This window comes from Streptopelia decaocto (assembly GCF_964273445.1).
Source record: "Streptopelia decaocto genome assembly, chromosome: 5".
NCBI classification, from domain to species: domain Eukaryota; kingdom Metazoa; phylum Chordata; class Aves; order Columbiformes; family Columbidae; genus Streptopelia; species Streptopelia decaocto.
In genome coordinates this window covers 54,176,515-54,190,837 of record NC_138659.1, presented here as the reverse complement: position 1 = coordinate 54,190,837, position 14,323 = coordinate 54,176,515, and the positions used below count along the sequence as shown (strand labels likewise).

At 40.0% G+C, this 14,323-nt stretch overlaps 1 protein-coding gene across 2 annotated transcripts in view; it reads right to left on the bottom strand.

The window, feature by feature from the left end:
• Positions 1–14,323, bottom strand: part of ARHGAP22 (Rho GTPase activating protein 22) — a gene marked incomplete at its 5' end in the record, with an annotated part of 136,488 nt that overhangs the window by 34,078 nt on the left and 88,087 nt on the right. The window contains one exon of one of the 2 annotated variants that reach the window (XM_082053098.1): positions 4,948–5,124. In XM_082053098.1, coding sequence (XP_081909224.1) covers positions 4,948–5,124 — 177 coding nt within the window. The remainder of the gene's footprint in view (positions 1–4,947; positions 5,125–14,323) is intronic. The other variant, XM_082053099.1, reaches the window with a different exon arrangement.

Sequence of the window (14,323 nt, the reverse complement as noted above, 5' to 3'; positions counted from 1 at the left end):
GCAAGACAAGGAGCAGAAACCTCCTCTCTGTCTTCACACTGGGCAGATAACAGAAGCCACCTCCATCTTTTTCATTATTGTGGTATTTTAGCATCTTAAATCCACTGATATGATTCTACGCTCATGGTGCTCTTACTGGAAAATCTCCATCTTACAGGTAGAGAAATTAAACCTCAGACTCCCAGGACTGAACAGTCTGGCATCTTGGTTGACATGTATCTAATACCGATATCTGACCCTTCAAAACAGTCATGTTTTGCTCTCATGCAGATGTTATCTGAAAGACATTTACTCATTTAAACTAGGATTGCTAATTAGGCCTATTACAGAATCACATATTCTTTCATTACCCATAATGACATTGAGCCAGGTATTGAATTACACCCCAGAGACTTGTTCCCTAGTTTGCAGGTCTCCCCTAGTACAAGACATGGTCTGCACAGGGCCCTGGTTGCTAGCAAAAACATTCTCTACACTGTTTTGCTGGCAGAAGAAAGAAGCCACACATCACAGATTATCTATATGGAGAAGAGGACTGAAATTAATCATAGTAGAGTGGCTTCCTCAGTGGACACTTCTTCAGAGCCCACCAGTTACAAAGCGACTCTTCCTACTGAATGGAGAAACCACTTCTGGAGCCCTTGCAGCACAATTACTTTGTCACCGGGTAAATCCCTCTGTATTTGCTTAAGGGAAGAACATCTCTTCCAACTGCTTTGCCTCCTCTCCATCACAGGGAACTGATGAAAGCTTGGAATAAGGAGGAGAAATTAGCATAAAGTAAGGGAGAAAGAAAGGGGCTGTGACATGCATTTCTGGCAGAGGAGCAAGGAACTGCTCATGGCAAGAAAGAATACGTAAACAGAAGAAAACAAACACAAACGTAATGCAAGATTAACACAGAATTATTCTGTCCCAATGCACTGCTGTGTGTGCTGAGCTGTAAGAGAGTTATGCCCCTTGGCTTTCAACTCAGGCACCAAAATACTCAGCTTTTGTACCTTGTGGCCCAAAATTCAGTCCTAGATACATTATGTTTTACATCTGATGCAAGACAAAACCGAGGAAGTCATGCCAACTGAGAGGTGAGCAGATGGAAAGGAATTTCCTTCAAGTAGCTGTATTTCTTCAGACTAGAAGTACAGCCCCACTGTACATGTACAGAGTGAGGAATGACCTCCTCTCCCTCCAACCACACTGAACATTTTCAATGCATCCACCTGTGGAGTGCACGGGCAAGCTCCCTCTCACTCAAGCCTATGGCCACAAATCCTTTGCATTTAGGACAAAGACACTGCTATAAGCACTCCATATGAAAGAGCTGCAGAACAACATGACTATAGGGCACAGAGGGACTCTCCAGATAAACTTTTAGTGGTGTAAACTCAGAGCAAAATTTGTTCGTCATGGAGGTAGGAAGGATCACAGTGAACAGCTTTAATCACCCTCTGTCAGAATGTGTTCTGACACTCACTTTTATCAAGCCACTGTGACAAACTATATTCTTAAAGTCATAATCAAAACATACAGAGTACTGTCAAATCTCAGTTTACAAAATCTGCTCTGGAAGAAGCAGACTAGACTCAAGAATTCAGGAGCCTGAAACTCAGGGAAACTTGTTAGAAATTATTTTCCCCATAAACAAGACAGCTCTTCTTCAAAAGACTTAGGAACTCTAGGATTTTATTTTAAGGTCACATTTGAAGTGTATTTCAAAGCACACATTCCATATGGCTTTTAAGCCTGAATGTGTCTTCTATTAATGATCTGGGATCCTCAGCAGCTTTGGGGAAGTTTTCTGTTTTATTTATGTCTTTGCTGTTCACCTTTAAACACAGTTCATGTGCCCGCATCAACATGTAAAAAGATACCCTCAACATTTTTGATTTAATGTTTCTTCAATACATCAGAAAAGATTAAAGTGTGGCTAAGCCTCCCCTTTTATCCTGGCATAATTCATTTTTACACCATATCAACCTTCTCCAGGGCTAGATATTTACATATTCATAATGAAGCCTGCTTTTAAATTCCTCCCCCTGTCCCTTTAGCTTCATATATTAAAAAGTGTCAATATATAAGACTTGGTTCTCAAATTAGTGGTGGTAGCAAAGCAAAGATGGCTATGTTTAGTAATCTCCCACATTTGAACTAAGTTAGGATTTCACTCAGAGAAATTGCTCTGATTCTGATCATTTAACCAAACTGGCTAAAACCATTTGGAAACAATGGTTTGAATATCTTAAATATTTCCTAGTTACTGACATTCCTATAAATACTTTGTCAAATGCAAAGAATTATGGATGCAGCTCCATGGTATCTTTAAGCCAATTTATGTGTGGGTTGCAGTCAGAATGACCAAGTATACCCCCCACCCCATCATCCCTCCCTTCACTCCACCATCTCTCTCCACTGTCTTCATTGTGATGGAACTACTAGTCTTGTAGCTGCAATGGTTAGCAGGGCCAGTGAGCCAATCCACTTACAAACTGATCTTCTCCCCTGTTTGTTTTTTTTTTCCTGCCACATAATTTCCTACTGCACAAGCTGCATAACCACTAGAATGAAACATGGTAGGAACATGTGGTGGTAAAAGACCACTCCTGACAGCAGCTAGCACTTCAGTCAGCTCAGAGAAGCAATGAAACCATAGCGTAAGAATCTGTTCACGAAGCTTGGACTATAAAGCAGACATAACCAACCTAGCTTTAGACAGTTGTGTTTGAGTATTATAGGGCAGAGACCTCAGGGCAGGTTGACCACCCAGGATGTGCCCATGTTCTTGCGGATTTTTATACACAAATAGAGGACAAACATCAATACACAACTGTCATTTTTTCCAACTCTGCAAATGACAGTGTTTCTCTTCCACAGGGCTTAAGACAGCTCTCACCAACAGCCAAAGCAGCCTTACACTGACATTGATGGAACCAGAACAAATCTGCAATATATGAAAATAGCAACAAACAGCAGCTGCTGTATTGCACCTCTGCACTGCTGTACTCACCCCTGTGCTCCCTGCTCCCACATTTTCATGATTTCATTCTGTGTTTTTTTGATATCTCATAAAGCTCTGGTTCCTGCAATCAAATGTAAGAGTATCTGCTACATTTAAAGGAAAACAAAAATATTATCTGATAGCTTTGCAGAGAATTTTAGAGGTACATAAAAAGAGCAGATTAATTAGGACAATACTGTCTGCATAAAGAAACAATAAAAAAATAAATCTATCCCTACCTTTACGCCATCCTAATTTTTTTTTGTTTTGGTTGGTTGGTTGGTTTTTTTTGTTTTTTTTTTGGTGTTTTTTTGTTTATTTTTGTTGCTGTTGTTGGCTTTTTTATGTTAGTATTTTTAATTCTTTATTATTTTAATACTTAAAAAGAGATGCTTGTTCTGGAGCTATTCCAAGAGACTGACAAAACATGAACACTAATAAAAAAGACGCCAGATTTGCACTGATACCAGCAGTGCTGACAACATCATGCCTTAAAAAAGGAGGCAGTTACTGGAACATGTACCATTTGCTATAACTGAACATCTCCTTTTTCTTCAGTATTTATGTGATGTACATAGCAAAGATGTAAAATACACTCTATAAGGTCCACTACAAATGGCCACAGAAATACCGTCTCAGATCCTGAAACTTGTGATGGAGGAACCATAGGGACCTGCACTGAAGTCAGTCTAAAAGACCCTTCACTATGGACTGCACTTCAGAAGGAAAGCAAAACGAGCACATACTCATGTTTAAGGAGAAATAATGGTACAACAGTTTCTACTAGTGAAAAAGGCTTGTTCTGCCCGCAGCACAACAGCATGGCATACAGCCTCTCAGAATCACGTACAAGCTGCCTTTTGTACATACACCCTTCTGCTAAGTGAAAGAAGGACCTAAGAAAAAAAAAATAACACTATCAGTAGAGATTGTATCTCCTCCAGACAAGCCAAATGCTGCTATACAGAGACTCAAAACTGTAAGAGTGACTTAAAAGAAAAAAAAAATAACGTTACTAAGAAGTTTTGGGTGGTCTTAGTGACCTTGTGGTATTTGAGCCTCTCTGAATTTTATCAAGGTCGGTTTTTTATCCCCTAGATCCAGAAAAAACTTGTAACTTCATTTCAGCAAAAGTAATTTTATTACTTAACCCTTATCTGGCACTTTTTTAATCTGTACCTCTCAAAAGAGGTCAGTATCACTATCTGCATATGATACTACTATTTGCATGAAGTCCATCAGTAGCACACAAGTCACTTCAAAGCTTACAGCATTCAGTAACAAGCCAGTAGCTGCTTTCACCAATGATGAACCTAGCAGAAAACATCCATGAACCTTTGTTCTATGCTAAACCACAAAAACACCCCCTATCTACTCTACTGATTTGAGAATTTGAAGATTATGGTATAAAATCAACACTGAGAATCTGGATGTCTTGTTTTTTTTATCTGCAGGAATTATCAACAGTTGTAGGATCTTACAGGTGTTCACTCAGTCTGACGCTGTTGTCCTTCCCCAGGCTACACCCCCACTGGAGCCAGTGGAAGCTTTGTGTTCTCAGCTGGGCCGTATATCAGGAGATAAATAGCTTTTCTGCCTCTGGGTGTACGGAAGTTATAGATGGGCATCTGCCCTTGTGGTAGAAAACTGAGAAAATTGGACACATTCCTTTATGTCCATAAGGATAAGAAAGGTCCACAGAATGGTTCATAATTAGCTGTAAAAAACTGAGTACTGACATGAGTGGTATCTATAACATCACCTCTCATTTCTAACTGAGAGTCAGCTACACAGCCTGGATGTGCCCTCCCTTTCCATCCCCTGGCAACAACAACAGAAAAATCAACCCAATCCCTTCCTGCAAAACACTTCAGACAATCAAGAGCTTATCTAGGCATCTCAGTGATTTTACAGTGTTACACATATCCTAGTATCACAAGAATATGTTTTACCTTGAGGCAAATGTTTTAATTTATGTGCATGTGAGCTATTTGCAATACCTCCACCAAATGGAGCCCATATAACCCGTCGGATGGCTTTCACCCAATCTTCCATTTCATTCTGGGAATTAGCCATGAGCAGGAAAGCCTCATGATTGACAGGCGTCTTTTCCCGGTCCCCCGCACCACCTGAAAGACAGAATACAAATCTCTTTCAGCATCTAGTTCAGAAGAGAGCAACCAACGTTTTAAACTACCAAAATTCTGGGTCAAAGTGATCAAATAATTATTTTAATTGAGCAGTTTTACACACGATTCCTACTCATGTGCTGCAGCACCCACAAAGCACGGGTTGTTAGAAGATCAAAGCAGAATTGCAAAATGTGTGTTTCCAGTGTGGGAATCTGGAGATGTACCCTCTGTCCCAGCAATAAACCAAGTGAAAGCACAAGCTGTAAGACCCCGCAGTAAGAGTATGACATGAATCCACATACTCGCGTTGAGGTATTGAGAGATTATTAGCCAAAGGGGGACCAAGTGAATCATGAAACATTTTAGTGCTGAGAGATGCAGAAGTGACAAGATTATCCACTTTCCCCAAGTCCCTGGAAATTTCTAGTCTCAATATAGAAGAGACCCACTCTGATTTTGGATCCAATTCAGAAAGAACATTTTGAACAGGAGTTAAGACTTGAGGATATGAATCTGACTCTCACACTTGAAATAAGAACTTTAGGAGCTATTAATGTTGGCACACATTATCTCAGGAAAGTACTGACCAGAATATCAAATGCATAGAATATCAAATGAGCTCAAGCTATGATATACATCTGTCACTTGTGGATACTCCAAGACTTACAACATTTTTAGACTTCTTTTCCATTTTCTTTTTAGTTCAACACCTACTTCTGTCAGTTTAAACCTTCCCCTCATTTCATGTTCTAGAGCTGGGTGCAATCTAATGAGGGCTACATAAACGCACAAAAACTTTACTGGAGCAGCCTCTGTATGAAAAGGCTACTGATCCTGTCCAACACAGCAGCTGCACTAGCAGCCTGGAGCTTCTCCATCACCATGGAAACTGCCTTTGGCTTTGCTACAGAGATAACATCTTAGCCCTTGTGTCACTGTCATTTCCACGCTTACACAGTTTCCAGTACCCACTGGCAAGCTAAAGCTGCCAGCCTGTGCTGAGCAGCCGAGATTGCCTGTCCATGGAATTCAGAGATAAGAGCAGGATGATGGCATGCGGTGGTTTCTGCAGAACCGTTTTAGCATACACAGAACGTGTGTCTCCTAAATCCTTGCTAATCTGGGGAAAGGAACATGCTGGGAGCTGCTTGCAAGCCAAGGAAGTATTTTTTCTTGCTATTAATTGTTTCCTGGCCTAGAAACACTCATGGATTATACATTGATCTGCAAAGCAAAAGGGGTAAAAGGAGATGTGTTGGGAAGGATTTTGTGGCTCTCTGAGAAGCACTTCACTGAACTGGGAAACTGAGGCAGTCTTTCAGTACAGAGACAACAGCCACCTGAGACTAGGCTTGCAGCTTAAGAAACAAACCCCACAATGCTTTTTCACCGCATGTATGTAAATCCAGCTTCTTTCTTTATAGCACCCTCTCAGATGGTTTCCCATTTTCAATTTACTGAATTATTCATATTCCTTAAGACATATGAAGTAGGACAGCTCTGTAGCTCAAGGCTAGGATGCAAGCATCTGAATAAGTCAGCGCTCCACCATACTCTACTGCAAGGAGCAAGGAGAAATACTTCATCCTTTGCATACAGAACTGTCAGAGCAGGAAATTATAGTCTGTGAAACTCCTGTCACTGCCTAATTCTTTTACCAACATACACAGCCTCATGGTGAAAGCAGAGGTCACCAGGTATAATTCTTGTACCTTACTTGCCATTCTTATTGCCATGCCCTTTTGAAACAGAATATCTCAGTGGAGGTATGATAGCAAGAAAGAGGCTTTTCACAGCCGTCAGCACACATCAGAAACAGGGGTTCAGGATGTGGCATCTGGCAGCTAGATGGCCTGAGCTCAAGACAGCCATTCAGAGGAATAATTAAAGTCTCAAAAAAATTGCACTGTATGGGTCACACCACCAGCAAACAACTGAGCTTGGTCAAGATAAAACAAAGATCCTGTTCTTAAATTTAAAGGGACCTGGCTGAGATCTTGCCTACACAAACCACGAAGAACAAGAAGAGATCAGAATTTTAGCTTAGTATTAATTACAGACCATAAATTTAGTCAGAATAGCTGAACTAACTCATACAAAGATTACCATATGAAGCATAATAAGAAGAGAAAGATTAAGATGACTTCTTACTGGACTTCTGCAGAAGTGGTGTCACAGCATCTTCCTACTGAATCATGACACCAAAGGAACCTGACTACAATTCCTCTTCCCTTAAAACATTACTTTGGACTAGCCAGCTGCCTTCTAAATCTTCATGGGTGTTTTTCATGCGAACACGTAGGGGGAAAAAACATTTATATTTCTATTTGAGTCTGTAAAAAGCAAAAACAGGATGAGGAAAAAAAAGACTCCTGTACATGCGAGACCTAAGACTCTGCCAAAAACTACATACGGCTCCCCTGTGGTTGGCTCTCTTCACTGAAACTTTAAATAGGAGCAAGGTTGTGACCCTACAAGCTGCCTGTGGGAGAGTCAGTAGGGACTAGTCACATGTATGGAGGCTAGATTAGAAACAGGACTGCACTTCCGAATTGCTTCTTAGAGAAAGCCTCATACGTTAGCACGACATAAATACACAGTGACAGAGCATGCCAACCCACCTATAACTGTTTTTTAAAATAACATTTTACCAGTTTTCCACACACAACTGGTTCCTTTCACTACATCCTTGAGGCAACAAGTAGAATCCCTAAAGAGTAGAATTCTGACATCTCTCTCTACATTATTGTAGCATTCACCAGGTTTTGAGTCTTAGTAGACACATGGATGAGAAACAGATAAATTCAAACACTTAAATCTTCTTGAAAGAAATAAAGACAGGAAAAAAGAAAAAGAAACAATGCCAAACACATCTTCTTCAGAAGCCCAGAATTTCTCCAGAAATCCACCAATACTATATTTTCTGGGCTCAGACCCAAAACAGAACCTTGTTATGGGTTTCAGATTCAAGGTGGCAACACAAATGCTGTATCAATTCAAACATCCTAGTTTTTAGAAATTGTTTTATGAAAACAATTTTAAACCTTCTTACCTAAAAACACTTGGATATGAAATTTCAGTTTTGTCTCTCACAACAATATGAAGTGTGCATTCGGTTGCTACATTCAAACTTCTTCTCTGCCACTAAGAGAGCACCAGCACTTCCTATGTTGCCATTAGACTGTAACTCTGAAGTATGCAAGCACTGCTTCTACTGCATGAATCAAACAGCTCTGGTTACTCAGCACCATTAGAGGGGTGAACATTCTGTTAACAATTTTGAACACAGACAAGAGCTTTTCATTCCCTTGAACAGAACTTCTCACTCATCTTTAATCAAGCTCCCATACAAACAAGATTAGCCCTCAGAGACCAAATCTGTGTAGCTCAGGATTGCCACAGGCAGACATTCCAATCTTTCTGCTTAAAGCTATTTTCATTTCCAGACCAGAGGAAAAATAAAACTGTCTGCATATACAGAGTGCAAGCACCTCAACAGATGTAGCAGAAGTAAGGGGCTTAACTTTGGAGATGAATAGTCCATCTGCTTCAGCATTAAGCTATGACAAGGGTATCCTGCATTCAATCACCTGCTGTACTGCAGATTTCCAGTGCACATTTGGACAAGATGCATTGGATTTCATCCCTATCCGCAAAGTTGTCAGTGCTACCTGCCTCCTTCCCAGGTGTACGGAAACTGAACAACTTCAAGACCAGGAAAGATGATGACAACCATACAAGTACATTCAGTAGATGTAATAACCCAGAATGATTAAGGGACTTGTTTTGTTGCTGTTCACCATCAAAAGGGCTGCAGGTCACAGCTGACTTCAGTGCTTTGCCACCCTTGTCTCAAGGTACTTTTGTCAGGTTGCTTTACATACACTGGTAAGTATCTTTGTCTTGAGGGAACAGCATAGCTCCAGGTCACTACCTCCATTGCACAAATGCTCGTTCTTCCAGGTCCAGACTAGTTAAAGCTGGCAAATTGCTCTTATGTGCTCATGTGGTTTGTGCAACTGCATTTCATATGGCCTTGGAGGCATCTGCTGCTGATGTCAGCTGTATAGCATTCACCTCAGAGTAACACGCCACCTCCTAATCCTCAATAACAGGCCTGCTTTCAGCTCTCCCCCATGCCCCACAACAGGGAAGATTAAATACTGAAAGACTAGGGCTCAGTGACTTGCTGAAGGTCAGATGGAGTTCTGCAACAGCAGCAGGAATCACACTTCACACTTTAAAGCCCTATTTACTGAAAATTCTTCCTTTTTTGATTATCTTTAGTCTGGTATGCATTCACTGAAAAGTGCAAAGCATAAGGCTGCCATTATGCTATATTTACCTGTCCTATCCTGTGTTTCTGTTCAAAGAACCCGTTACAAACATTCAGCTGCATCTCTCCCTTCATACGGCTGTTTTCAATGAGGAGACATTGGAAATTTTTGTTTGCTTTGAACTTTATTTACACAAGCTTAACCTTCTTATGGTCAATATTTGTGAAGCCAAGCCTTAGATCCCCTTTGTCTGTATGGAAACAGAAGTTCAAGGGGAACAGGACTGGACTTCCTAGTAGTAGATGTTCTTGCCCCATCGCATGTAAGAGAGGAACTTATCCATTCTCAAGTAAAGCTGCTGTCAAGTTTTGTTGAAGTTGGCAGCTTCTTTTTCTTTTTTTTTTTTTTTTCCTGTTCAGACCATTTCCCTTTCTTCCATCCCCCAACTGGTTTGCCTTTTGCCCATTTCTTACATCATTCTGCTACTGATGTGCTTGTGTATTGTCATTATATCAATGCTACTGAAAATTTATGCAATTACAAATGTTTGTGTATATGTATATATTTACATGTTTGTATTGCTTTGGTGTGGATAGTAGAGTAGTATTTTCAGTCAGAGCGAAATTTAGTTGGCTGCATACATGCTGCTGCAGCACATGGTGAGGCAGTTCAAGGCTGAATTATGAAAGGGGTGGCTGGTGGGTAACGAAAGGCCCAGCTGACATGTTTGCCCTCAGTACTAAAGCAAGTGGTGACAGGAAGCCTTTGATTGCAGACAAGTAGCAACAAAGATCTTGACAAATGGACAGAAACTAGCACCCACAGCCAAAAAGAACAATTACAATGATTCATCTTCCCTGACCTGCTCTTTGTGATTGTCTTAAAGGTATCAGATTCAGGGTTCTAAGAGCTTCTTGATAATGAAAGACAGTGAGAAATAAGGTAGATAAATTTGGTCAAGATTAAGGACAGCTCTATTAGGGGGAACCTTTGTACAGCAGGAAAACAGAACAAAACAAAACAGTTTTGATCTTTGGATTATGAAAAGAGACAAAAGAAATAGTAGTAAGCAAAAGGTCATTAAGAGTGCTTGGAATAGTCACCTGAAACCTAATTCCATTTCTTCAGTCATTGCCTTTGATTCTGGCTAATGCTGAGCATCTATCCTGAGCACTTTCAACCCAACCAAAGTTTCCTAAGAGCCTGAATGCTAGCAATAAACCCTGTCTGTCATACCTGAATCTTGGGTTAACCTGCCATCTCAATGCAGTTTAACCTTCACTACAGCCACTAACAGCTCTACTGCTTTTCTGCATGATCTTTTAACAGAAGCTAAAACTTGCTGTGCATCCAAAACGGATCTTGAAATACTCCACTTAGGCTACTTGAGACCAGAAAAAAAAAAAAAAGGCAAGAAAAATCTGAAGTAATCAAGGAGTGACAGAAAAAGATAAGAAAAACTGATAGGATATACAAGGGTATGATCTGTGAAGAACTGAGCAGTACAGTAAACAGTGATGTGGTTGCCACGATTTTTGTACTTGTATCTATCTATACACACCCACCCATCTACCTATATATGGAATATCCAAGTTTGAAGCTGATTTGGAAGCTGAGAGAACAAACTCATGATCACACTTTAAAAAGCTTGCAGAACTAAGAAAATGTGAGGTTTGAGGATTTACTCTCATATGGAGTACAAATAAAAGAAACAAGCTTTGAATCGAAATAAATTTATTGTGTCTCAGTTCCAATGGACAATATAATGGCAACTTTTCCTAAAGAAACATGCACCTTTGTAGGTGAAAGGTGTTTTATTTCCACAGTTTGGAAGTAGTTTGAGGGGATTCTAACATTCAGCTTTCTTTTGGTTATGTCAATGAGGAAAGTGAAATCTTACACACCTTTTATTGTACTAAGGAAGTTCAGCTCATAAATTTACATGGTTCAAATTTTCTCAGGGCAGGATTTACAAGTGCACACTAAAATCTCATTGACTTTTCAGTCAAATATAAATGCCTGAATTCCTTAAATGCTTTTCGATCCACCAAGTTGAATGATAGTTACAAGTACAAGACGATCAAATTCTCAACTAAGGTCCTTGCAGAGGTTTTTTATGAGTCCATAAATGATTTTTAGGATCCCATATCTTAGACCTGGTCTCTGAGAATAAAGCAAAGGCAGACAAACACTCCAAAGCTACTGCCACCTATAAATTAACCCGAAGGTCCTGTGATCTGTTCTCTCCTTCCACACCTTCTGTGGTTTCAGAGGCCATTAATCTGCTTTTAAAAAGCACCAACAAAGAGATTAGACCTCAGAACTGTGGTTTCTTATGCAAAAATTCTGACAAGACTTGACATGAATAAAGGCACTACAGTATCTCTGTACTGGTACACAGACTACAGAATATACTTTAAAACCTAAGGGTAGTGCTCGATCTCAGTTGTCAGGATCAAATGTACAATTATTGAAACTATAGACAAGAAGATTTGGTTTAATCTTTGGTATTTTATTCATAAAAATTGTATAAGTTTAGCTTGAATCTCCTGTCTGGAGATGCCTTTCTTCATAATGTATGTTATCTGTATTACTCTAGACTAATCAATTAATTAAACTGAAGAACTAGATAATGCTACCAATCACTTCAAATAAACCAAAACCTTGAAAATAAATAAACCCATGTTCCAAGTTGGTCATACACTGGCAAATGATATCACGCTTCAGAAACCACAGCAAACAGAAAAAAGGATGTAAGATTAGAGGAAGGGAGAAAAACAATTTCAAGTACTCTTAAAGGCAAAGCAAGTAGCTTTGCACACAAATAGTACCTTGAACCCCTGCTTATAAAACCTGTTATGTGTGTTCAGTGCTTCGTAATGTTTAAGTCTAGTTAGACTGATTTGCGTGTGTGTGTGTGTGTTTCATCTGTATTAGATTGAACTGTGAGAAGTTAGAGCAAAAAAAGGTTCAGTCATTTTTAAGTTATATTTCTGGCATTAAAAACGTATTTATTGTAACAGTACTCCAAAGTTCTCGTGCCTCCTTGTTTTCCATGATTTCAAATTTCAGAGAGGAGACTACTATGCTGCCTGGGATGTGCTGCTCACTGTGGCCACAAAGTCCAGTTTAGCTTGGCTAAGGTAGGTTCACAACTGTGGGAAGACGACTTCTGCTGCAGCAGCCCAATATTTAGGGTTGAGATGAGCCCAGGCATAATATGCAACTGCTTAGTACTTTTTTTTTTTTTTGATAACATATCATCCTTCTTGTACCAACACAGCTCAGGCATCCTCCCCTCTAGCTTCTGCCCACAATTACTTTGCTCAATAAAAGGAACAGTCTTTAACAATTATCACACTGCTTCCCTAACTAGAGAGGTTTCAGGAACCTGTGAAACATGCCCCCAACTACATATAGCATCCCTATAAACAACCTATACTGTTATTACTTTGGAGTTTGTATCAGCTTCTACTAGGTAGCACCAAGAGATGAAATCTCTCCAGCATGGTCACAGCTAGTTCAGGATGCCAGCTGAACTATTCCAAAGAGGAATCCATCAACAATAATTAACTGGAGGAGTAACTACTACACCAGCAATTGCTAGGAGCCACGTGACACCACTTTACCTCTGCTGCCACTTGTGAGTTTCATCCCGAGTGTGAACTCCAGAGTATCAATATTCTAATTATGTCAAATGATGCCTCAGGGGGTAGACTGTCAAACAAGTGACAGTTTGCTCAATTAAACCCTTGTGGCTCAACTCCAATAACGTTTCCTGATAGGGGTTTACTGTGGAGACTGAACACATTCACTTCAAAACCTAGATCATAACAGAGACCGCAGCAGCTTCTTAGGTGGAGCTCCCAATGTACAACGACACGGTCACTGCCTCTTATGACAATATTTGCTGACAAAGCAGACAAATGTAGGGTATAGTGTTGCCTCTGCTGACACTGACAGTGTTTTGCCTGCCAGGCAACAGGTATCTGCCATCTTTGCACCAGCTTCTCACTGGAAAAACAAAGCTCCTACTGGAAAATAATCTGAAGGTGATGGAAGCTCAGGCATAGTTGTGGTTCAGCTTCTTTCATTTGCACAAGCTTGAGCTCCAGAGCTAACAAACCTTTCCTTCAAAATCTGACTTGTCACCAGCTCATAGGGAGCTGTTCACCTCATGAAGTGTCCGTCTTAGAATGACAAAAGGAAAACTTCTGTCCCTCTCTACATGTACAATGGAAAAAAGAAAAAGAGAAAAGTCACTTCTTCCCCTCACAAAAGACCTTAAACCTGCAACAAAAATCAAGTCTGTGGTAGTGATGGCAAGTGGGGCAATTCAGGCCAGCTTGCTGGCAGAAGTTGTGTGCCTGCCCCTACAAGGCAAATTGCAGGAGACATCTAAATTGAGGCGACTGTGAATTTGAGGGTACAAATGTATGTATGAAAGACTCATAAAATAGTGACCCATCTATGCAAAGCAGGCCACACAGTCCCACATGGTTCTCCAAAGCAGCAAGTGCTCGATGCTTCTGAGGAATGTATCAAATTATGTATTCCAACTGTGGTTGTGTTTACACACTATTATAAGGGAGAAAATTCCTTCCTGACCAAAGATGATGATAATTCATGCTTTGAAATATCTGAATGAAAATGACTGGATAATTTTTATGCATTACTATGCAACCACAAGCAATTTTCTAATTCTCATAAATTTATTTAAATCTTTAACACTGAAGACAAGAGTTGAAGGAAATTTTAATTCCTGACAAGAAATTACTTACCAGAACATCAAAATGGCAATGACTGATCTATTTTTCTTCAATAATTTCATATGGGAGAGATAATATCCAACTTCTGCATTCTTCTGTAGCTGTTGTGCTCACATTTCCCAGATCTGCTCACTGATGGGAATGAAGTAG